Consider the following 27,145-nt stretch of genomic DNA (forward strand, 5'->3'; position numbering starts at 1 on the left):
TATGGGAATATCTAAAAGTAGATTTAGTGTTCCTAAACTTTCCCATGAAAAATGGGAAAAAGCTTTAGGAAAAGTTTTAAATAAAAGGTCTAGAGTTTGTGGAGACCACTTTGAGCCACAAGACATTATAAATACTTGGGTATCAGGCGAAGGAAGTAGCAAGTACACCGTAAGTATAATTAATATAAAATAATTAACTTATATAATACATATTAAAATATAGGTAAGATCCTACAATATCTTTATTGCCTAATTAATAAAAAAAAAACCTAAATTGTATTATTTTTAAATTGTGTACAAGATATGTTTAAAAAAGCCTCGTTTGAGATCTGGAGCTGTACCACTATTAAGCAACTGCTCAAATGAAAACATTATAAGTGAAATTGAAAAATCATATTGTGAAGATACATCTATTGCTTCTAGTTTATGTGCTCAAGATATATCATATTATTTCCTCCAATATTAAATAGAAACATATCCATTGAAAACATTGAAGAAATCATTAATATCTTTGATTCAGTGAATATTTGTTATGGAGCAGTTCTAGCAAGTAAATATCCACATATTAAAGCATCATTTGGCCAGATATTTGGCCAGAAAATTATCTAAAAAAACCAAATGTGAAATATGCCTGTCTGGAATAAGAAATATTGATTGTAAAACATGTAATCTAAATGAAGCTCAATTGATTCACCTCAAATCTAAAGGATTTTTAACTTACCCAGATGGAAATTTTTTCATGTTAATTAGACTGATTGAGACTTCATTTGAAATCCATGCTAAGAGTCCTAACGTTTTTGATGACACAGTAGAGCATTTTTTTAATAATAATTATATAATACCTTTTCCATGCAATGATCACAAAACTGAAATTGTTGAATATATTTTCACGTCATATTTGACAATGAGAATGAGACAGTTTACATTTATGAATAATAAAGAAAAAAAAAGTGAAAATAAGGTAAAAAAGAAATTATCAAAGTTATCTGCTACCTAATTTTTTAAGTTGTATCTTATTAAGATATTATATTACATACCTATAATCTTATGTAAATTTATTTAAAACAATAACAGTAACATTTTTAAAATATTATGCTTTGTTTTCTTGTTGTACCTATGCTTCAAAGTTCAAAGCTTCAAATTTCAATTTTTGCATCAGACATTCAGGTATAAGTATCATACAATTATATTCAAGATAATACTGTATTAGTATTATTAATTATAATTGTAATTTGTATTACCTTGGTGGCTATTGCTATTGGTGTTATAAAACTTAAACTAAATTAATTTACATGGTTTTAGTTGATTTTTATACCAATATTGTCTTTGAGCGCTAGTTGTCATGCCAAACAGTGAGAAGCGGGCGGCCTCAGAAAAACATTGATAAGACCTTTCCGTTCCGTATCCTGTATATCTTAATTCGTGTCACAGGCTGACACACAGGGAGGAAGTTAGTCAGTCGCATTAAAACAGAGCATTATACATAACGTATGTTTAAGAAGAGCATTTTATATTTCTTGTACAATTAGTTAAAGTTAAACCCGTAATAAAACCTATGTCGCGTATGCTTATTATATATTATTTATATCTATACACTTTAATGAGTACCTGGTCGTTATCAGTGTATTTTTCTTCTTCTTATTATTATTATTAGTAATGTTAATTGTCACTAGATCGGTGTCTCCCTCTTGCACTGCTGTTAGTCGGACGTGAGCACTGTGTCGAGCATAATATCGTGTAAAAATAAAGATAAAATGTACAGTCCACTAAAAGAAATGCGTTAAATTTATTAACCAGCGTAACAACCTATATAATTAATATCTATCTAACCGTGTGTTAAATTATTTGTGTTGGAAACACGGTTTCATAACAATATCCATTAAACTATAATATCAAAAAAAAAAATATTTTTTTTTATTTTTATATTAACGGTTAAATGTCAAAACATACCAAATGTATACCAATAGCTAAACTTGCAACATAATATTAATATTTAGGGTTCTTTGATTTTCTACCCTGCAGACAGGACATTTGGACAATCTTCGAGCACACGGATCACAACACCACCCGTGTCCATATGGCCATACAATATTAATACCTAAAACGCCATCTCTGCATTGCCAACAGACAAAATAACAGTCATATTCTTCGCCTATATAAGTATAAAATAGGTTATAGTTAATGTAGTATTTTTATAGTTATTACCTAGTATAAAGAATATTTTGCTTAAACTAATAACAATAATTGATAATACATAAGACGTATAACCTGATATTTGTGGTAATGCCTGATCCTCCAAAATGATTGTGTTCAATTCTTCAGCTCCTGCTCCAACCACCACAATCTCAACATTATTATCCTCTAAGAATACAAGTATTTACACATAAATATTTATTTAAACAATAAATACTTTGTCTTACCTAAATGAAAAAAAAAAAAGCGAGTACCGGCTGCCGGCGGCAACTCTCTTGTTTACCCAACGTCGTACCAACAATTACACAGTGTCCACGTCGTACGCAACATCAAGATATTATATACAGTGGCGAAGCGTCATGGGAGACACAGAGACAACGTTCCACCACTTAAAAATTAGAGCACGGGACAAATAAATGATTATTATTTTGTTTTATAAAATATTTAAAAATGTGAATTTATTTTATTATATTATATAAAATATATGACGTATGTTTCAGTATTTGTTAAAATCGGTTTTCTAGTGTTTTGTTATACAGTTATAGAATTCTTGAAATAGATTAGAAGCAAGCGATATAGCCGTGCGTACGAGCTGGCGATACAGGTCATTCCAAGAATGGTATTATATCTAAATTTTATAGACGTTGCGACGCAATGACTCTCAAATATGAGCGCACATGTACGGGAAGAAACCTAATGTGAGTGGAGCTTACTATGTACGCTATGAGACACGTCTCGCCTTTCGTAATTACCTCAGTTCTCAATATTTATTATCGACGTCGACATCGCATTGTCACACTATCGTGATAAGTACGTCGAAAATGTGTTTCTTAATATTTATTATATAACCTGACATCTTTATTATTTAGGAACCACCCAACTATAGATAAAAAGGTAACATGATTACATGAATGGGCGAATGTAAGTTCCCACACGATATAGCAGGTAAAAATCACACCCAGGTATGCATACGTAAGTTCCCACACGAAAAAAATTACACCTGTGCGTAAATTCCAAAACGAAAAAAAATTACGTCGAATACAAACTCTTTTCCAAATTTATTTAGACTTAGGACTGACAACTTAAATGTAATTTGAATTGTTAATGTTTGTTTATTTTTGTGTTGCATAAAAAAGTACATTCAATTTTTTAGTTGAATCATGTAGGTATGGTCCACATATTATCTGTATAGGTATAAGATAATAATAGTTATAAATTATAATAAAAATTAATGATAATGAAGGCCAAAAATTCTGCGATGTTACACATTTAATTTTAAAATGATGGACATAAAAAGACATTTTTTTATTAATAATTATAAATAACATAAAAAATTATCTATAATAGCGCTACTGGAGAAAAAAAGGAATATAACTGTGAATTAGCAGAGAACATAATATACAAAAATTTATCTTTTAAAAGTACAGTGATGATTATACTTACATTGTTTTACATTATCATGGATTAAATTATTTTTAATACATAAAAAATGAGTAGTTTATGGTCTTATCAAAACCTGACGAAGAAATGTGCATTTTTAAAGCCTTTTAATGGTATGTTTCCTTGCATGGATTTTTAAACTTCCTGCTTGAGTAAACCTTTTATCACAGATATCACACGCATATGGTTTATCTCCACTGTGTGTCCTTTTGTGCCTTTTTAAATCTTCTGGTTGATAAAACCTTTTATCGCAGGAATCACATTCATATGGTTTGTATCCAGTATGTGTATTTTTATGGATTTTTAAACTTCCTGCTTGAGTAAACCTTTTATCACAGTTATTACATGCATATGGTTTATCACCAGTATGTGTCCTTATATGCTTTTTTAAATCTGCTTTTTGCGAAAACGATTTATTACAGATATCACATTGAAATGGCTTAATTCTAGTATGTGTCATTTTATGCCTTTTTAAATTTGGTGCTTGAGAAAACCCTTTGTAGCAGGTATCACATTTATATGGTTTATCTCCAGTATGTGTACTTATATGCCTTTTTAAATCTCCTTTTTGCGAAAACGCTTTATTACAGATAGCACATTGAAATGCCTTAACTTTAATATGTGTGATTTTATGGGCTTTTAAATTTCCAGCTTGAGAAAACGCTTTATTACAGATATCACATTCAAATGGCTTAACACCACTATGTTTTCTTGAATGCACTGTTAAAAGTGATAGTTTATGAAAATTTTTATCGCATATATTACATACATAAGGCTTTAATCCAGTATACCTTGTCCTTTTATGGTTCATTAAATCTTTTGCTTGAGAAACACCTTCATCATGTACATCAGTTTTATAGAGCTTTCCCGTACATCGCAATATATGTTTAATCAAAAATGATTTGGTAAAGTACGACTTTTTACATTTGTCACAAAAAAACAAGTTTTTTCTTCCGCTGGTATGAATATTTGGACGTCTTGTGAAGAGTGCATTTGAGTTAATTGATTTCGATGTCGTGTCCGAATTCAATTGAATAATTAGTTCTGAAGAGTTGAATTCGGTTTTAACTGTTCCTTCCAATACATAACCATCGTTCAAATCCTTTTCGATTTTTATTTTGGTATGATCTTTATTTATATCTCCTTCAAATTCGCTTTTAACTCTAAAATGAAAATAATTTCGAAAATGATTATAATGCAGATTGTAATGGAAAGTTTGATAATTATGCACATTATCTATTATTTAAACTTATTTATATTAAATTTTATCAGGCGTCAGAGAATATATTAATTTAGTTCAATGCATAGCCTTTTAAAAATCTTAAAAGCCTGATGTTATGAGTTGGTGAAAGGATAGATACATATTTTTTATTATAATTTGCTCCTACGATTAATATGGTTCACCACACAATGTCGTTGTCTAATGGTAGTGATTAAGTTATTCAAACTATAAAAAGTAGTATTAAAGCACATTGCAATGAATTAATAGTCTTATAAAGTTACACACTGCGGCGGTAGCGGTTACGGCAAAATGAGTCCTGCCAAAATGTTTTACGTGAAACCTGGATTCTGAATGATTTAGAATTTAAATTTAATGGTTATAAAAAAGGTTATATTCATTAGGAACAGCAATTAAATATGATTGTGTAACTGTATTGCTCAGAGAATCATTACGCATAATAACAGTTGAAAAATAGGTCTAATTGCAATTCATTAGGACATACTCTTAAGATGAATAATGGTTTATTTTTTATATTTTTTATTTATAGATCAGCCAATGATAATTTAGAATTATTAATAATTATTAATTTAGAATATTCTTATCTCGATTGAGTGGAAAAACGTATATATATTATCTGTAGAGATATTAATATAGAGAATATTAAGAAAAACTCAAAAATAAGTAATGATTATCTATTAATTATTTATAATAGTCATTAACTATTCTCAAACGCGTATTGACCACATAATCGTTAATTATATTGATACAAATAAAATTGAAAAAGAACATAAATTCTGATATAGTCCATTTTAATGACCAAGGAAATAGCAATGGTAGTATTTTTCTTAATCCAATTAGTAATGAAGAGATAAAGTAGTATATTGATAAGATTAAAAACAATAATTATTTTTATGAGAATGGTTTGACAAATTACATTCATAAGAAAATTTCTAAATCTATTTCTATACCGTAATTGTTGATTTTTAATAATCTTTATTAGTATTTAATTGGTCATTTCCTTAAGTATTTAAAAAATGTGTTATAACCCTATCACTTAAATCAAACAATAAAATATCATGTGAAAATTATAGATCTAACACTTTTTTAAGAATAAGTTAAATTTAAATATACCAAAATCTAAATATATTTATTTTAATTCACCTATTAATTAAGTTTTACATAGACATAATTGGATTTTCCATTCTGTAAAATGTAAACCTATCTTAATTACAAAATGTGTAAAACTTGAAAAAATTTGAAATTAAACTATCCTGGCTTAATAATAGATTATAGACTAGGAAGGGATAGTCATGTAAATTATACAATTATATCATCAAGTAAGGGTAATGTTATCATTGTGTGACTTCACCCACCAAGTTTTCATGTATTTATATATTTTTTTCTATTATCGCTTATTCTAAATATTCCTAAAGGAACATAATACTAAATAATACTAACTAAATATTCATAAATTTATTTTCAATGACGAGGAGTGATTGATGATGTGAGACGATGATGTGGAGTTACTAATCAGTTAATACGTTTTATAGTCATATTAATTTAATTTTTATAAATTGTTCAATACCATACTGTACAAATTGACTAACACTTACTAATTTTAGACATTGTTGTTATGATCTCTTAATCAATCTCCTAAGCACAAATTAACCTAAGTAATTAATAACTTTTGTTAGTAATAATAGTAAGATTCTATCATTGGTAGGCTTCAATTTCTATTATAATTTCTGTCAATTTAATTGTTAAATATAGTTGCATATCAGTTAGGTTAGTATCATTAAATTTTATATTATATTATGAAGTAAATACAATTCTTACCTAAATTGTGATGATTGATTATCATCATTATTGTCTGTATCTTCAATTAATTCTTGTTTAATAACTCTATTGAATTCTTGATCATCACATCTAATTTGAATAGTAAATAAATTATAAACTTTTGTAATGTTTCACTACCTAATAGTGTATTTGCTTACTTGGAATTTACTCCAGAATTATTAATAGACTTTCTAAATGGTTCCATAATATGTCCTCCTTAGGGTATCTTAATTACTGTGAACATAAACCATTAAAATTATGTATATTTTAAAACAAATTAGCATTTGGTGACACAATATTACATACTAAATATTTAGTAAAAAGTATTTTTTGGTCAACAAACATTTTGGCACCAACCAATAAAAACTGAAATTATTAAGTTCCTGTTGTACACATTATTTCAAGTACACAAACAAAACAAATATATCACATAAATTGCTTTTTGAAAAATAAAAGAACGTCATATTGTCATTAATAGTGGGGTCTGCCACGTCATGCTCGTCACTGCCATTTTCAATTCAAATCAAAAGTAAATTCAAAATTTAAAATTGCAAAGATAAATTTTATTTATTATACAGTTGTTATAGCAAATCATGTATCAATAGAAAACACAAAAATATATAACTCTATTATAATTATAATATAATAGAGAAATTTGAATAACTAGGTAAGCTGTTGTTCTGATAGTTATATTACCAGTGCCGGTCTGGCACACCAAAAGCGCATAGATTAGTTTTATAAGGAGCCCCATAATAAAATACAAAAGTTACTTGGCATTTTGGTGAAAAAATGCTCACCAAAGTCTTTTCTTTAATTATTCAAATTCTGATTTTTAGAATTTTTAAGTATACCCAAAGACCATAATATACTCAAATTCCTGATATTTTTTGTACTACTATTAAAGAGTGTCCTGTGGCTATACAACCTTTTATTTTTCAAATGAGAAATTCCTTATTTACTTCAAATTATTTAGCAGACGATATTTTTATAAATATAGATGTATCTAAATCAAAATTCTACTTCAAATTTCTGATCAAAATTGTTGAATTATTAAAATGTGTATACTAAGGATAATAATCCTTAAAATATGGTATTACAAAAAAAAACTAAACCTATACCTCAAAAAATGCTAGTTCAAATTTTAATTAAGATGCATCAATGTTCTCAAAAAAAAATATCTGCTGAATAATAAACGTAAAAAAGAGGATTTGAAATACAGAAGTTTGTTTTGTAACAACATAATCCTTAAATGGTATAAAAAAGTTTTCAAAAATCAGAATTTGTATAATTATATACACGCACATATGTAAAATTGAATAAGAAAATAGTGTGAGCATGCTTTATAAATCACTCTGTATAATATGAACGCAATTACGAAAAACAAAAGTATGTTTATATTAACTATAGAATTTGTGAAATTGTGACAAAACTCAGTAGAAAGAACTTGTAAGAGAATATATTGTTAAAATAATATTTCTACCTTATTTACAAATATTACACCTGGAAATGATTGGTACAATTCACTTATGAAATGTTACCCAACCTGAGTTTTAAAAACCAGAACAATTACAAAAACTAATAAAAGATTCAAGGAATCCCGATATAGTATTATTATTTTTATGATAAATTACAACGGTCTTACATAGATAATAATATTTTTGACAGTACATTTTTCTTCAATTTCGATGAAAGTGGTTTTAAAACTGCAGATTTATCAAAACTTGAAGCAACTGGACTAAAATGTATTGAGTTAACTATAAAGTCGTATTGCAGGTGGATCCATCCAAGAATCAATTTCTGTGTTGGGCTTGGTAATGGAAAATATTTGCCACCAATTGTATTCAACGGAAAATTACACTTTAAATGCAGTTTCAAATAATGGGTGAATGGAAGAGACACTTTTTTATAACTAGATAAATACTATGTTTGTAGAGTTCATCAATGGTCTTCGCAAACTTATTTTAATTCATGTATTTTAAAACTAATAAGGCTGTTAGTTCGTTAAATATTTTGTTTGTAATTTTTACTGTACATTGTTATTTATTTATGTTAAATTATTATCATCACATTATAGACTTGGGTGTCCCGGAGGTAATAACTGAGTAATAACGCAAATTGGAATGATGAGAAAATATATATTAACGATAGTCTTACAAAATTCAATAAAAATTTATTTTTAAAACTATAGCTTTTCCCCGCAATACAGGGTCAAAATTTGTTTAGCTTAGAGATTCAAAAAATGATGGTGATTTTCTTATGTTAGATATAATTATAATGTAGATTTTTTTGTTGAAACCAATATCGTTAAACTTACTTTTACTAATTCAGGTATGCCAATTATTTTTTTATGCATTTATAGATCACCTTCAACTGATATTAATGTTTTTAATAATAGGATTAAGCAAATTATAAAAAAAATGACAAATAAAAGACAATTGCTTTTTCTCATTGGTCATGATTCTATTAAAAAAATTCAATATGAAGAAAAATGGACAGAAGTATATAATATAAGCAACGCGAATGAGTGTTATTCTGAGTTTCAGAAAATAATTTCTACTAAATCAATAACCATAATATTATGATAAATTAATAATTCCTCCACTTCTAAAAAAAAAACTTCTTAAACTGTCCGATTAAAAGAGTAGATGTCATCTGCCTTGTTATGATCTATCCGTCATAAACAGTGCTTATCTCTAAAATATTTCAAAAATCAAAAAAAGAACAATGCTATAAAAAATATAAAAATAACTATACACAAATCTTGAGATTCGCAAAAAAAGATCTATTATGAGAATACATTTAAGAGCGTTTCAGACAATCCAAAATTAACTCGAAACTCATTTATAATTTTTCTTGAATAACAAAGATGACGTTAAAACTGTAATCTTTAATAAACAGAAATATGATCTTAAGAATGATCCTAAAGAAGGTGTCAAATATTTTTTATACATTTTTTATCGATATGTAGAAGATATAAGCTGAAAGCTCTGCAAAAGCTCTGCAAAAAATTATATTTTAAATATTTTCTAAAAAAAATAAAAACATCGATGTTATCAACATAGTTAACAATTTAAAAAATGATAGCAATATAAAATATTTATCGTTAGGATATATCTTAAATTTCAAAACAAAAAACCAATTATAGATTATTGACCCAAAAAGCAACCTTTTGAAAGGTTATTATTACCTCACTACTAAACTAATATTGAAAAAAACAATTTAAAAATGCATATTAAAGCAAATAATGATTATTTTTGCATATTTTAGTGATTATAATGAGAATATTTGAAGGTTTTATTAGAAAATACTAGCATCATATTTTAGGTATTTTTACTTTTAATACCTCACTACTAAACTAATGTTGATAAAAAAAAATTTAAAAATGCATATTAAAGCAAATAATGATGTTTATTGATTATTTTTGTATATTTTAGCATATTTTTTAAATTTTTAAAAGATTATAATGAGAATATTTGAAGGTTTTTTTAGAGAATATTTGCATCATATTTTAGGTATTTTAAGGGAATATAAATCCGATCTTTAGTTAAAAATTTATAAACTAGAAATATTTTTTATATTTAAATCAACCTATAATTCTTCAACATGATATCCATATAGTTTTTTCAATGTAAATCACGATAATAAATTTATTATAACATTAATTTTATGCATATACGTGTCAGTAGAATTACCCCATACAACCAAACCATAACATATTATAGATTGTACCAAATATGTATATACTGATGATACAGCTGCAGATATAGATAAGATAACAATTAAATCGATAAAATGTATTATTGAAATTAAATTGTATTATTTAACTTTAACTACCAAAATACTCGAAAAAAGAATTAAAATTATATTAATCTCATTCCTAGAGAAAAACAATAATATAAAGTTATAAAGTAATCAATATGGATGTAGACCAGTGAGGATGCTCTATTTGGTACAGCCCAATTTATTTTTAATGAATTAGATACCAGTAACAAGGCGATTGCTGTATTTTTGGACTTACAAGGAGCATTTTATACTGTGAATTACAACTTTTTACTACAGATATTGCCCAAATTTGGTATTAATAAAACTAGCTTAACAAGGTTTGAAAGTTAGCTAAAAAATTGAAAACAAATTAAATTTATTATAATTTGCCCCTTATGTAAGTTAAGTAAAACACTTGCAGTGGTAAATAGTTGTTTTCGTCTATCCCAAAAGTATGGGGAAAATGTAAATATATTATGCAGTTTTGAATTATTTTTTTTTCTGTTAAAGTAATCAACTATTTTTACTTTTGATTGAAATGTTAGTCGCATTTTGTGTAAGTTTAGTTACATAGTTTTTATCGAAGCCATAAATAAAAAATATTAATTAATACAAAAAAAAAATTAAAAAGTTGTTAAACATGTAAATTTTATATCAATTAACCCCACTCAAAATAATTATACCAAGATCTTCAGATATCCACATACATGTGCAAGGTGTTCAAACACAAACAAATGAATGTTTAAGAGGACACATAAAAGTTAAATGTCATATAAGATCACGTGGAGCAAAAAACATACCCGGAACGCAATGTATTACACGGAGTATTACAAGAAGAACGAACACGTTATTAACAATGTATTACAAGAAATTTTTTTAAAGACATATTTGTATATTATGATAGGTACATAGTTTTACGTAGACAGCATAGTAAAAGTGTACCTATCTGAAAACTCAATATAATTTGCAAATATTCTGGATTTTGACAAATTTAATAAAAATTCTTACCTATTCAGAAGTCTTGGCGGTACGTAGTGTGCAACGTCTGTGTCAGCGGTGTCGGCGCAGGATTACTCTGGAGCAGCGATTCTCAGGTGTGCCGTCGGTGGCGGATTCAGGGGCAGCGGGGCGAATATACAGTGAGGGAGAACAGTCCATTCACTACTGGGTATTGACCATTGTAAGTTATAGAATTATGAGTAGTGACTAGCGAGTAATACCCAGTAACTGGAAACTCTCCACTCTACCGTCTCTAACCTTTGTTCGCTTCCTATCCTATAAAACTGTATCAAATATTGACACCTTAGATAATACTTATAGATAGAACAACAAATTAAGATATACTTACCCGTGTCTGGTCGTCGTCTGCTGTGATGAAATACAACGGCCGATGACATTTTTCATCTATAAAATCGGCGGCGGTGGCGAAAAAAAAGCACGCGAAAGACTACGTGGGTTCTTGGGTGGTGATCGCGTTGATGTATGGTACTTATAAACGATTCTATGGCGATGAGATCTGCCCAATAATATCTGTAAATATAATTATTTATATTATTATGATTATTGTTGTTGTTTATTTTATTACTTATATAGGTAGGTAGTGCTGTTATCGTAGTGATAATTCCGGTCGAGGATTTTAACCTTTCGTCGTCGTTATCCCGTCTGACCGAGTTGTCGGTATAACCGTCGTCGTCGTCGTCGTCGCGTTTTTATCTGTTTAATGTTTAAAATATTGTGGAGGTTAACGAGACTGATCGTGTGCCTCAAACGTATTCGTATGTGAATGAACGAAAACAACGCTTGCGTTAGCAGATTAAGTTTATTAAATTGAAATAAAAATGACGAAAGACAGATAGTAACGGAGGGATAGGTCGTTTCTGCCGATGCCACGAGGTTTGCGTGTACAAAGTCGTAGAACTTAACTGTGACGGTCGCGGTGAGACTTGATCGTGATCAAGGAACGAAACCGATTGACTATGGCGGTCGTGTCACGCTGAACGTGGTGTCGTAGCCGTTGCGTATGTGATGGGTCTTACCGTGGACGAGTAGATGAGCGTGAGCGTTGAAGAGCGCGTAATAAGTGTATCGGTGTGCGGTCTTGAATAAAAAGTGAAGAGGTGAGCGCGGGCTCGAGCTGACGCGACGCCGACCGGTGACGTGGCAAGTCAGGCAGTGATGCCAACCAACGGCATTGCTTAGAGTGAGGTCAGGGGTACCACCGGTGCAACACGGTTGTGCAATTTTTCTTTTTTTGACCCGACTAATTATACCACGATTGCGCAAAAAATTTGTAACACGATTGCGCCCCGATCCTTTTTTACCTGTTAAAATTACAACACCATTGCGCACCAAATGATATGTGTATATATTAAATAATATAGTACCATATTATAATACTATATACTATGTATATGCTATGTATAATAATTTATGTAGAACATAAAATAATTAATCAAATAAATTGAAAATAAATAATTAATTCCCAATTGTCCTTATATATTATAAATTATTTTAAAGTCAATACCCAATATTATTTGTTTTTCGATATTATTATATTATATCAAATTAAACGAGTAACTTCTTTCTGCATTGGTTTTTATTTTTATTTTTATTTTTATAATTTTATCTAATCGTCGACTCGGTGTAAAGCAATAAATTATAGTAGACCTTTAAAGATAATATTATCTTAATAAGCGATATCACCATATCGGCGTTGGATATTGGTATTTTTGTTTCATTCGCAATTTGTATCGCGTATAAAGTGAACGTTTATAGTATATTCTAGTGTAGAACATATAGGGTCAATTATTGAAATGGAACTGAAAATTCAAAAGAAATTCGAAACCGAAAAAGGTAAGCCATGCATTTTAGTCGATGGACATAAATACAGGGAATTCAATGTACTAAAAAATGTAGTAGTATCCGATACCGTTGTACCTATAAAAATTGTTCTGCATGTCTGCTTGTTAATAAAGATGTGACAATAGTTATTAGTATGCTTAACGATCTTAACCACAATGTAATTGCTGAAAATATCGTCGGTAGGTAAATTATCAATTCCCGTATTAAAAGGAAATGTAAGAATGATTTATTAACAAGGCCGAATAAAATAATTCGAGATGAACTTCAAAACGCAGAAAATGATATTGAATTTGTGCATTCTGATGTGAGGTTATGGAGAAAAAGTATGTACGATTTCCGTCGTAAGAGTATGCCTAAAATTCCATAAAGTGTAGAAGAATCAAAAGTTCAAATATTTGATAGACGCGAAAATATAATAAGTAATACTGGTAAGTTGTTTTGTCATATGGAAACAATTTCAAGTCCGGTAATGTTTACTTGTACTACTAATCTTAAAATATTAAGTCGAAGTTCTCACATATTCGCCGATAGGACGTTTTCACATTCCCCCTAACATTATAAACAACTTTATACTATTCATATATTACAAAATGGATTTTATATACTTATAGTATATTGTTTTTTGACTTCAAAATCAACTCAAACATATATAGATATGTGGCTTACAATTGTAGAATTGTGTTTGAAATTAACCGGTATAAATTTACAACTATCTTTAGCTCAATCAACTTTTCATTTCGATTTTGAAAAAAGTACACATAACACTGTTAAAGAAATTTTCCCGAACTGCAGAATTCTGGCATGTAGGTTTCATTTAAATCAAGCTTGGTTTAGATATATTCAAAAAGATAGTCAGCTACTAAATGAATATAAATCAAATTCGGAATTGGGTGTTTGGCTAAAAATATTTTTTGCTTTAGAATTTTTACCAGCCAATTTAGTAGAGAATGCTTTTTTATATTTAATTGAAAATGCTCCTACGTCTAATTTTGGATTTACCGATTATTTACTCAAAAGCCGATGCACAATTTCCACCAACTTTATGGGCAGATAAACCATCCGAAGAAGCTAGAACAACTAATGGTCCAGAATCTTTTCATATTTACTATAATTCGCAGTTTTATACCTCGCATCCATCTACTTTCCAAGTAATAAACATATTATTAGGTATTCAAACTGAAACCTATTTAAAAATAAATAGTATTAAACGTAATGAAAAAAAAAAATTACGAAAAAGAGCAAGAAAACAATATTAAATTAATGATGGATACTTGGGAAAAATTTAAGAACAACAAAATATCAATGAATGACTATTTGCAATCAATGGGACCACGTTTTTGTGCTAGTCATCAAATGTAATTCTTAAAATCGTATTATTATTATTATTATTATTATTATACTCTTATTATTAAATTTATAACTGATTATTTTTATATGAAAAAAAAAAATATCGACTATTGACTATGTCTGTATATACATTTAGCATACGTCACGTGATTTGGTTATCACTAAACCACGCTGCCATGTACCATGCCAGCATGCGAATTTTATTGTTTGTTTGTACTTTCTGTATAGTTATAGTACTCATAATTCATAGTAAATAATTTGTTTAAAGAGTAAGACTAATGAATTATTGGCTTATTATAATAATGTTCTGAGTTTTGACAACACGTGACACGTTAAAATGGAAAACGTATTAAGGAGACGTTGGTCTAATAAGTTATTAGAATTAACTAAAAGGAAACAATTATTATCCTCAGTTAAATCAGTTTCTTCAACAAGTTCTTCTTCGGAACAATATGATTCGGACAAAGACAAAGAGTATTTTCCATTCAAAATGGTGTTCGTTGATCGGTAAGTTTGATTTTGAAATCAATAACAAGTTTTTTGAATTTCATGCATATTAATTATTATTATTTTTTAATAATTCAGATCTTTAAAGGAAGATAGTGTCGGATTAAATCATGAAAAAAATCAACTTAACAATTACGTTCATGACTGGTTAAAACCATGTGAACCAAAACCATTAGTGTGTAAAAGGTACGTACTTTTCAGCTTATTTATTATAGTTTTTCAAATTATAAATAATATGAGTCCTTTGCAAGTCATTGTTTAGAAAATATATTAAATTGGTTCCTTTATACCTAGCCCAAAAATCATTTATAATTAAGAATTTTGAGACCCAAGGCTCATAGTTTATTTCAAGACAATAAAAATACACAAAATGACATTGAAAGTATAAATAATTACAAGATTTGATGGGCTTCAAAAGTGAATCTCCTCAAAAAGTACATACTCAAATTTCTAATGATTTAATTGATGAACATTCAACAAATATTTTAAGGTAACGTTAAACTATAATAATTTTTTCGAATCAAACATAGTTTAAATTTTTATCATCTGTAACAAATATTGGTATATTTTGTCATCATTTTAACAGTAGTATACATTTTAATATTTTTATTACAAAAATCAATTTTTTTGGCTTGTGTTAATTTTGAAGTAGTTAAATTATGCTTAAAAATTGATTTGTTATTGTATTCCTAGTTAACTTCAAGACTCTAGAGATTCACAAAATTATATTGAAATTATAAATGAGTTACAAGATTGGAAGGACTCTAAAAGTGAATCTCCTCAGAAAGTACATACTCACATTTCTTATGGTTTAATTGATGAACATTCAACAAACGTTTCAAGGTAATATTACACTACAAATTACAATTATAATTTATTTTAATCAAACATAGTTCCAACTTAAGCTAAAATAATTCTACCAGTGCCTAGCTATACTTTTTGATATAAAATCATATATTTTGTGTTTTTTGTTATGTTTTTTATGAGTAGAATCAGGGGCGTTATTAAGGGGTGATGAGCGGGATAGATCCCCCCCCCCCCAGAGCCTTCATAATATTATATATTATATTATATACTCACCAATGTACTTGAAAATTTAATATTTTGTGTGTAAAAAAATGTATATCCCCCATGACAAATTCCTAATTATGCCACTGAGTAGTAAAAAGTCACCTATCAAAATGGATAAAAAGTTGACAAGAAAAAAACAAAGAAATCCCAAAAATTGGAAACAGTCAATCAATAAAGATTTGACTGAAAAAGGACTTGAACATGTATCTAAAACAGGCGAAATAATTCCAGCCAAAATTGTAATCTTTCTAAGGTTTTGTAATAGTTGTGCCTATATTTGTTTAGTTAATTTTGATCGAGATGAAATCATGAGTATTCATGATTTATACTATAGTCTCAGCAGAAAAGATAAACTTGGATTTATACTTAACTATACATCCTTAATTACTTCAAAAAGTAAAAAAAAATGAAAGGACAACATTTTACCGGTATAATTTTTACAAAACCGATACATTATTGATTAGAGTCTGCAAAAAATATTTCTTAAACACATTATGTAGTAGCCAAAAGGTTATTTATAATTGTCATTCTACAATAAACCCACCATTATCATTAACTCCACCTGATGAAAAGCGAGGCAAGAATACAACTAGTCATATTAAAGCAGAGGACTATATCTAGTTTTCCTACTGTTGAACCACATTATTGCCGACATGATACAAAAAAGTAATATTTAGATTCTGAGTTTAACATATCAAAAATGTACAATCAATATACAAATAAATGCTTTATGGATGAGAACTCTAGAACGCCAGTAAAAGCTCACCTGTATAGATCATTATTTAATTGTAATTTCAACTATGGATTTTTCCGTCCTAAAAATGATTTATGTGCTACATGTGAGGAATTTAAAGTATCTAATAATAAACAATGGCAGCATAAAGAACATATACTTAAAAAAGATACTATGAGATTGGAAAGAGATGAAGACAAAAATAGATGTGATCAAGAAAATGTAGTTGTTTGTTTTGACTTGCAAAATGTAATCACACTTCCAAAAACAAATGTCGGCCCAGCGTTTTATAAAAGAAAATTAAATGTTTATAACTATACAGCCCATTTGTCTACTTCCAATACTATATATTGTGCAACAATTGTTGGTAGATCGGGCAATAACCTTGAAAATGCGTTTATTAAGATATTACAATATATTGTTGATAATCATTTGGATATACTAAACATTGTAACGTGGTCTAATAGCTGTGTGCCACAAAATAGAAATAAAATAATGTCAACGGCTATTATTGGGTTTATGTTGAAAAATCCCAGGATAAAATCTGTTACAATGAAGTATTCAGTTCCAGGCCACTCGCGCATCCAAGAAGTGGATAATGCACATTCACAGATAGAGAAACATATCAAAAAATTTATATTTGGTCACCATTGTCATTTGTGAGATCTTTAGTGAAAGTTAACACTAAAAAAAACCCTTTATTGTCTTACAGATGTCTCTTAATAAGTATAAATACATAATTTATACACAATTTTAGCCGTTCACACAAATGCATCTTTCTTTTTTTTTGAAGTTCAAAACATTTACCAGTAACTGAGTGAATAATTAAAAATATGAATAAGTACTTAATTTTAAAAGATTATTGTACTTGATTTCATTTTATTAAAATTAATTATATTGACTGAAAATGTTTTCAAAAAAATTAACTTATAACTAATACAATCAAACAATAACTTACTTCAATGACTGGCTCGTACAATTGTAATACAATAAACTTACATCAATACATTTTAACAATTTGAATAGAAAAAGTTGTAGTCGAATTATACCGAACTTATGAATCAAAACTATTTTTATACTATCTAGTATTATAAATTGTGTTAAATAATTAATTGGAGCCCACCTATTCAAAATATTTTTTTTATAACAGACTACCTTTGTATTGTCTTTTATTTGTTTAATCGTTTGTGTAAGACTATATTTATGTAACGTATAGGTAAGGTTAGTGCCTATTCGCATACTATGGTATTATGAACATTTATGTAAATACATTGAAATATGCTAAAGCAATTAACATTCTATCTTTATTCAGAACTAATAAGAACCTTCCCAAATACTCTTGAGTTGTTTTTAAAATTATCTAATAGTTACAAATTTAGGTAGGTACATTAACTTAGCAGTGAAATGGTCAATGAAATTAAAATATTAGATACAACTCTGTACCACAGAAGACAACTAACGCAAGTCCATTTTGTGAAATGTTGAGTTAATTATATAACCAGAATATGCTTTTTGTGATCTTTTTAAAGGTATTGCAACAAATATTTTTGTTTTGTCTCTCCTGTAAAATTTGCTTTTTGTGACTTGCGTTACTTGACTTCTGTGGTACAGAACTTAAGATAAAAATTTACAACATTTTCTCTTCAGACTTACTTATATCAGTAAATAATACAATCATTACAATCTATAAAATAGTATAAATTAATAAATATTATACTAAGCACTATCGAATAATTATTAATTGCATTTATTTTATTCATATCTATTCAAGAGAATTTTACAATCGAGATACAGATTATTATTATTACATTTTTTTGTGTTAGAAGGTTGGTAGCAATGAGAAAGGATTCTTTTAACAAAAATACAAATAACAGTTAAAAATGAAAAAGTTCTAATTAATAATATTTGTTTTTTATTTTAGTATGAAAAGGTTCTAATATTGTAGAACCTTTTCATACTAAACAATTTATAATTTGTATTTTATTAATTGAATTACCAACCAATACAGCAAATTATTATTATAATGATGTGAATTAAACTACACAAGTTACTACATGCCTTAGAACTTTAATTTAAACAAAATATTGATCCAGGAGTAAAATATTTTTACTAAAATTGCTCTTCTGGATAATTTCATAAAAACGATTTAGAACCTTTTCATTCTAGACCCACGATAATATAAGCAGTGTTGCAAACATGTTATAGATGATGGTACAAAACCCTTCGTGCGCGAGTCTGACTCTTATGTATAACCCTTCAGGGTTTCAACAACTGAAATAGCACTTATAGTACTATGTAGATTAAACATACAAAAATTATCTAGAAAAATTTACAGCTTATTTTTACAATAAAAAAAGAATGTATATTTAATCAATGGGCACCTTGTGGACAATTAGGTATACCTAATGTATTGATGTAGTGTAATATTATTTGAAATTTAAATCTAAATTAATTTATAAACCTGTACTTTAAATATTATGATTAATGATTCACAAATTCACAATCACCTTAAAGGCTTATTGTAATATGACATTTTATTATATAATAAAAAGAAAAAACATGATATTTAAAAAAAAGAATTTTTATTTTACAAACTATTTACAATTTTCTTTCAATTAAATGGATTATAAGTTATAATTTGGTCGTGTAAGATGAGACAATAAGCTGCAGTCTTTTCAGGTATGGTAATATCAGTCTCAAATTCAATACGTAGGTCCACGGTTGACGACTTCACATTGTCGTTTTGATGCGATAGATCGACAACGGCGATTGGTACATGGTTTTGATAAATATGTTTTGACAGTAACGGCTCGCAGTAGTCTCTTTCGTAGTACGATTTTTGAAAATCTGTGTAAGCTTTATACAGTATCGACGTTTGTTTGTTTTGGAAGTCTGCTCGAAAATCTTCGTACGGATACGCTTCAGAATTTAAGTATACCTTAAGATTTTTCAATCTACAGTGGTCGAATCGACCGGCATCGAGTGTTATATTATTTTTTCGATCTGTTTGAAATCCAATCAATACAAATCTAGGTTTTTCGAGTAAATTGCTAGACTTTACAGTCCACGAATGTAAAGTATTTTTAGGTAGCACTGGATATTCGCAGAGATCCCAGGTTCTGAACGCGCACGATAACGTTTTACGAGAATCCAATATTTTTAACAGTCTTAACTTTTCTTTATCACTAACTTTGATAATAGGCATCTTTCATAATATCTTAGTCAGTTCAACTGTAATTTTTTTATTTTTCTCAGAGTTATCAGTAAGGTGTAATGTGTCAAAATCGGTTGACGAGAGATTCAAAATCAATTGTTGATTACAATTAAGTAATATTTTTTTGTAATCTTCAAAAAATCCAAATAGATGTTTCAGTGGAACGCAGCCGGTAAACACATTGTTGGCCATGAAATGTTTATTATTTTCGTTACCACACAACGACGACCCCCAAGCCGCATTCTCAGGCGTGTTCAAGTCGTTTGGAGTATATGAACAGCAACCTTTCAAACAAGATGAAAATCGGGATGATTTTATTTTCTGTACTTCTACTTCGTTTATCTCGTATCGCATTTCGGAGAATAAAAACGCCAATCCATTATTCGAAAAACTAACGTCTCCAACAGCATCGGTAGGTTTATTTACTTTTCCCTCGATGTACAGATAACTCTCACACGGAAAAGTGTAAGAATCCATGTTTAAAACACTTATTCTAATTTCATCGTTATTAGAAAAAGACATGTTTGAATATGGGGTGAACGAATGATAATTATTTTGTGTTATTTTACACTCGTCGACATAGCCGGCTGCTACGTCTAAATACGAGTCATCCATGATTAAATTTTCAAGGAACGAAGAAAATTTAAATTATTTTTCGTGAGTTTGGTTTCGGGTTTTTTCGGTTTGGATGTTGACTTCTTGACTGTAGATATAATACTGATGGGTTTTTTGATTGTAGCTCTTTTTATATTGATAGTAGTATATAATAGAGAGTTCAGAAGGCTCGCCCCCTGATCCACTGATCCTTGCTGATCCACTCGCCCCCTGATCCGCTGATCCTTGCTGATCCACTCGCCCTCGCCCTCACCCTCGCCATTCACCCTCGTCATCACCGCCGCCCGATCGCAAACGTACGCGACGTATATTTACCCCACCCCACCTCATACACCTTCTCAACCCCTGATCCTTGCTGGCCCTCCCCACCCCACCTGCTGGCCAACCCCGTTTCCTGGTCATCACGTGGCCGAAATACCATATTATTGTACACACCATATTATTGTGTATATTATTGTACATATTATTGTAAGCTTTTTCTCATTAAATAAATATTGAAAAAAAGATTGGTGGGATCGAACCCACGACCCCCGAGTTAAAGCGCTGACGCCTTAACCCACTAGACCTCAGACCTGATATACTTTTAATTGGATTCTTAACGTATATAGATGAATGAAATACACAATGACCGCCTACATGACCAAGACATGTTATCATATATCTGTTATCAAGTTATCACTACCAACATATATATTTTTTTTTCTATCAATAAATATTGAAAAAAGGCTTTGGAGAGATTTGAACTCTCGATCTCCGTCTTACATTCTGGCGCTTTAACCCACTAAGCCACAAAGCCGTAATACCAATAGAATGATTCTTAATGTATATAGCTCTATGAATATTATTCTATACTTCTCTTGCGCACGAGGAAGGTACTCGCACGCACGCACATGTCGCAACAATGTTATCATATATCTGTTATCACTAACGTATCATAATATACCATATTATTGTGTATATTATTGTGTACACCATATTATTGTACTCGTCTCAGGCCAAATCATAATAATACATTTGTGGGGAAACAGCATTCCTTAGCATGTTGCTACAGGTCTGTTATCCATTGTCATTAGATTTGTAAAGAAAAACCCATAATATATGAACCCTTTGTCCATATATCCATCTTAAAGTATGAGTCATGTGAACAGATGTCTTCATCCTTTGTTATTGGGGGATTCACCCCCACCTAATATTTTTTCTCCCACCAAATATTGTCTCAATTCGATAGACATTTGACTCTCCAAGAGTCGATATTCAATCAGTCTGTCTTCAGTCTTTCACACTTACGATTCTACTCCGCGATACTTAGTTTATTCAAGTCTTTTAAATTTTCAAGTGATTATTATTTTAAAACGATTTTTAAAAACATGGCTGGTTCAATTGAAGACAACGCAGCATTATATAAGAAGAAGACCTACACTTATGTGCCACCATCGTCACCGGCTGAACTCATTGAAGCCACAAGCTTCACACTTGACTTTGCGAGTCGCAAATTTATACAAGTCGGTATTCTACCAGATGAAAAATACCAGGTCGTTGTAAATATATTAACTTCACCGAGATACGTTCATATTACTCCAGTCTTTTTAAAAAAAATATTTTCTTATATGGGGCATATCCTGTCTTTTATACTGGATACGCCGCAGAAATATAAACGCGTTATATTTTTCGAAGACGAGATAGTGAAACTATCAAGTATGGTCTATACCGGGGAAAATGTGCTTGTGATTGAGTCTAAAACCCGAGACGGTTGTAGAGTTCTACTGAACCGAGCAGATCTTATTCAACTACAATATCTGGAGCGGAGCATTACAGAAAGTATTATACGAAAAGAAGTTTACAGCACGCCATTAATTCAAAGCCAGAGCAAGGAGTTCGTAATATACCTACACGAGAAATGTTTACAGATGGAGTCACCACCGATAAATTTGAATGAGATGACAACATTCATTAAAAACGTGGAAGACGATAGAGTCATCAAATCTTTTCCAAACCTGGCACACCAAATACAAATATGTGCAGCTAAACCACTAGCAGAATCTGTGCTAAATAAGGTAATTCATAAATATAATAATATTACATGTAGAAAAAATATTTAATACAATTCTATTTTAGTTACAGAATGTTGAGATGGATTCACCAACCTCGCCAAGCTATTCACCGGTCGGCGATATATTCAACGAGCAAGACGAATCACTTATACAGTTAAAGGTAATTTATATAATCATATTTTTAAAAATAAAAACAATATTAATTTTATATTTTTTTCCCAGCCACTAGATTATATTGACGGCCCAACCGAGATTTCTAATCAACATTCGGTCGACGTAAACGATGGACCAGATTTCTACAATCTATTTTATTCACCGCCGGCTTACATCGAACATGCAGTGCCAACACAAAAACGATCTCCTTCAACATTCGCTGAACACCCAAAACCAGTACGCAATGTTAAACCGCGTCTATTTTAATATGTGTAAAATAATTTATGTGAAATAAAAACAAGCGTGATATATAAAAAAAGTATTTTCATTTATTAATATTAAGGTTTACAATAAATATTAAGATTTACAATAAAATATTAAGGTTTACAAAAAGTATTTACAATAAATATTTACAAGGTTCTTACTTCGCCATCAAATGGATTATAAGTAATAATTTGGTCATGTAATATTAAACAATATGTGGAAGTGGAAGCTGGAAACGCCTCATCAGCTTCTAGTTCAATTCTGAGGTCAACAGTTGACATTTTCACGTTGTCGTTCTGTCGGCTCATGTCAACAACTATGATTGGAGAGTGATTTTTGAATTCTGATCGGTTCATTAGAGGTGTTACATCGTCGTGACCGTAGTAAGATTTTTGGAACTCAGCATACGCGCGGTATAATGTCGCCATCTTATTCTTGTTCAAGTCACTTTGAAAATCTTCATATGGAAATACTTCGGAGTTTAAATAGACTTTCAAGTTTTTAATTTTACAATGATCGAAGTATGACATTGCTTTACTTGTGCTATTTTTCCTATCAGTTTGAAATCCGATTATAACATATCGAGGTTTTTCCAACTTGTTGGATGTCTTTACTTTCCACGAATGTGAAGTGTTTTGAGGTAAAAATGGGTATTCACACAGTTCCCACGACCTGAACGTACATGTCAGGGGTTTTTGACTGTTGACTACTTTCAACAGTCGAATTTTTTCTCTATCGCTAACTCTCACTATAGGCATCCGCCACAATATTTTTGTTATGTTTATTTTAGCGTCTTTTAGTTTAGGAGCGTCTACGACAGCTTCATTATTTTTATACTGTTTGATGGCATTCATATCAATCGAAGCTCTATTTAATATGAGTTGCTGGCTACAGTTTATTAAAATGCGTTTATAATCTTCACAAAAACCAAACAAATGTTTAAGATTAATACATCCGTTAAAATTACCACTATCAATAAAATCTTTATTAACATTTTTAAAATCACTATCCCAGGCAGCGTTTTGGTGTGAGGAAATATTTGTTTTATTGTACGAACAATATCCTTTTAATGTGGTCGATATACCCGGATTGACGAGTTTCTGAATTTGATTTCGGTTTATTTCATATTTCATTTCGGAGAAAAGAAATGCCAGTCCGTTGTTTATAAATCCAATCTCGTCAGTTATTTCTGAAGGTTTGGTTATTGTTCCCTCGATGTAAATATAACTCTCGCACGGTAGTGTATAAGACTCTGTGTTATGTAAAGCAATACGCACCTCATCATTATTAGAAAGAGCCGATGTTAAATACGGTAAAAAAGAATGATAATCAATTTGTGTTATTTTACAATCGTCGATGTAACCAGCCGTCACGTCTAAATATGTGTCGTCCATATTAAATGACGTTAATCGAGCGTAGAAAAGCCAAATTATCAGGTGTTAGACTATGTTTAGTCTGTTTTCGTCTCGAATATTTTTTCTTCTTCGGAGTTGTTACCTTGTTAGTGTTTTTAACACGACTAACGGGTTTTTCATATACAGCCCTATTTATATTGTAAAATTGAAGCCCCATCACGAGTCTTGAATTAATAATCGTATTGATAGCGGTTCGCCCCGTAGATCGATCAACTCGTCGTCCTGATTTTTTAAAATTATACTTGCGTGTGTTATAGATGTAGAATTAATGGAGTAAAAAACCAAATGTGTTGGTACCTCTATTATTTTATAGCCTGGAGGAACATTCGGATAGAACTCGTGGATTGTATGGCACTGCTTACCGTTGACGAATGAACCCATAACTAGATTTGAATCGATATATATACAGTTTGTTTTGGTAATATTGACCAACGTATCTGATTCGTGTTTGACATTAGCAGCATATTTACGATTTTTGAACCCCAACAACTGTCCTATACTATCAGTCATACGAAAATCTACAGTTTCACTACAAAACATTGTACATTTTAGTGTATTATTATCTGCTCTCAACTCGAATAAAGTATCTGTATTATGCAATACACGTTTTATAGCTGCTTCAATTTCATTCAACTCATAAGAGCCGGTAGGTATTACATAGCTGTCGCTATTCATATTGTTATCATTACTGTATGTGAAGCATATTTTATTACACTTTTCGTTTACGTTAGGAATAGAATTATTCGTTTGAAAACCTAACAGACAGATTTTTGCATTTTTACTGACTTCTATCGGTGGAAAAAAGTCACATGACAATTCGCTAGAGTTGCCGGTTAATGTTATAGTGTACATGATAAAAATTTTAAGCACAGATGACCACAGTTTGTTGTGTTATATTTCTGATGTCTCTCGTAGTTATATTCGATATTGCAACCGTTGAAATATTTCTGTAATTCTAGCGGTGGCGTTAAATTTCCATAACTATCATAATATTTAACTTTTTTTCCGATTTTCTTATACGCTACCCAATGAGTACCTGTACCGTTTTCGATGTCTAAATTAACTACAGCTGACTCTTGATGTTTTGCTCGTCGAGGTAACTTGTCTCTAGCAAATACACCGATGAAATGAGGAATTTTCGACATGTCAGCGTATTTTATAATCTCATAATCGTACAACGCTCTATCGGGTAACGTAGAAATTAGTTTTTTGTCCTTGATTTTTTAACCGAGCCGCCCTTGTGTGGTGCTAGGTATAAACCTTTACCTTTTACGATTTTATAAGAACTACCCTTGTGAGGAGTAAGATATAATCCTTTGCCTAAATGAATAGGTGTGCTTTTTCCAGAATTTAATTCTTTCACGACTTTTACTATATTACCTACTCCACCGGTAAGTGCGCCTAATGCTGATAAACCAGCGAAAATAGGAATTAAAGGTAGAACACCACCTTTTTTCGGTATTGGTATAATTCTTGGTGTTTTAGTTTTCTTATTTTTATTCTTTTTAATTTTTTTCGCAGCTGACAGACATGTTCTTACTAATTTTGTTATATTATTTTCATTCATTTTATTTTTGATGGAATTTTTAGCAGCCAAAACCATTTGTTTAAATCCACAACCAGCTCCAAGCTTACGTTTGACTTTCATGGCTGTAGTGACTAGCCAAGACGCCGCTTTTTCTTTGATACCTGTGTTTTTAGATTTAAACACTTCCCAAGCCTGATTTTCTAATACTTCGTCTGCTCTATGTCGATCAGTTAGCAAATTACTTTCCTCGTATGCGATATCGTGCGCTCTGGCCAACTCGTCAAGTCTGTTTATACCACGTTCTCCTCGTGCTAATCTTTGTTTCAATTTGGTTCCGGGACCGGCAAATCTAAAAACAATTAATCACAAAATTTAAAACGGATTTATTAGTCAAAATATATTGTAGCGACTTACCTATAACCAGGTAAATGTAATTCCACGGGTAAATGATTTATAACAGAGTTAATAAGACCGGAGCCTTTATTGTTGTTTCGCTTACAAACAGGAGACATCGTGTGACGCTATCGCTAACATAGCACCTATATTTATAGTGAAAAATTTAAAAAAAAAAAATGCGCTTTATCGAACAAGAGAAAAAACTTCGAATTTATAATATTGATTCTCCCGAGACAATTCAACAGAGACATGGAGAGCTTTTCCCAAATACGATAAGGTCGTTGGTACTTGGCAGCTCGGGGTGTGGTAAGACCAATCTGATGTATTTTCTACTAGTCGATGAAAACGGGTTACGATTTGAAAACGTTTACATATACTCCAAGACGCTGGAACAACCTAAATATAAATTATTAAAACGTATTATTGATGGAATAGATGGTATGAACATTTTTACCTTTTTCGAGAATGATAAAGTAATTCCACCCGAGAAAGTTTTACCAAATTCAATTTTTATCTTGGACGATGTTATTGGTGAA

General features: G+C 30.0%; 5 protein-coding genes across 5 annotated transcripts; 1 reads left to right on the plus strand and 4 right to left on the minus strand.

Moving 5' to 3' along the window:
- Positions 1–3,381: 3,381 nt before the first annotated feature.
- LOC132944984 (zinc finger protein 664-like) lies at positions 3,382–12,544 on the minus strand. The gene is made up of 7 exons (XM_061014564.1): positions 12,490–12,544; positions 12,039–12,166; positions 11,802–11,983; positions 11,462–11,736; positions 6,850–6,925; positions 6,692–6,781; positions 3,382–4,796 (listed from the first exon to the last, which is right to left on the minus strand). The coding sequence occupies exons 5-7, from the start codon at positions 6,894–6,896 to the stop codon at positions 3,731–3,733; spliced, it is 1,203 nt and encodes a 400-aa protein (XP_060870547.1). The 5' UTR covers positions 6,897–6,925; positions 11,462–11,736; positions 11,802–11,983; positions 12,039–12,166; positions 12,490–12,544; the 3' UTR covers positions 3,382–3,730.
- Positions 12,545–17,671: 5,127 nt separating this feature from the next.
- Positions 17,672–20,178, minus strand: LOC132945630 (uncharacterized). The gene is made up of 2 exons (XM_061015401.1): positions 19,683–20,178; positions 17,672–17,691 (listed from the first exon to the last, which is right to left on the minus strand). Exons 1-2 carry the CDS (start codon positions 20,176–20,178, stop codon positions 17,672–17,674), a joined length of 516 nt encoding a protein of 171 aa, XP_060871384.1.
- Positions 20,179–20,181: 3 nt separating this feature from the next.
- On the minus strand, positions 20,182–20,802 carry LOC132945632 (uncharacterized). Its single transcript, XM_061015402.1, has one exon. The coding sequence runs from the start codon at positions 20,800–20,802 to the stop codon at positions 20,182–20,184; it is 621 nt and encodes a 206-aa protein (XP_060871385.1).
- A 1,314-nt stretch (positions 20,803–22,116) lies between these two features.
- Positions 22,117–23,304, plus strand: LOC132945880 (uncharacterized). The gene is made up of 3 exons (XM_061015678.1): positions 22,117–22,856; positions 22,918–23,013; positions 23,076–23,304. The coding sequence occupies exons 1-3, from the start codon at positions 22,170–22,172 to the stop codon at positions 23,271–23,273; spliced, it is 981 nt and encodes a 326-aa protein (XP_060871661.1). The 5' UTR covers positions 22,117–22,169; the 3' UTR covers positions 23,274–23,304.
- A 112-nt stretch (positions 23,305–23,416) lies between these two features.
- Positions 23,417–24,664, minus strand: LOC132945633 (uncharacterized). Its single transcript, XM_061015403.1, has one exon. The coding sequence runs from the start codon at positions 24,662–24,664 to the stop codon at positions 23,417–23,419; it is 1,248 nt and encodes a 415-aa protein (XP_060871386.1).
- Between the last annotated feature and the right edge of the window lie 2,481 nt (positions 24,665–27,145).

The sequence above is a fragment of the Metopolophium dirhodum genome, chromosome 5, assembly GCF_019925205.1.
Source record: "Metopolophium dirhodum isolate CAU chromosome 5, ASM1992520v1, whole genome shotgun sequence".
NCBI classification, from domain to species: domain Eukaryota; kingdom Metazoa; phylum Arthropoda; class Insecta; order Hemiptera; family Aphididae; genus Metopolophium; species Metopolophium dirhodum.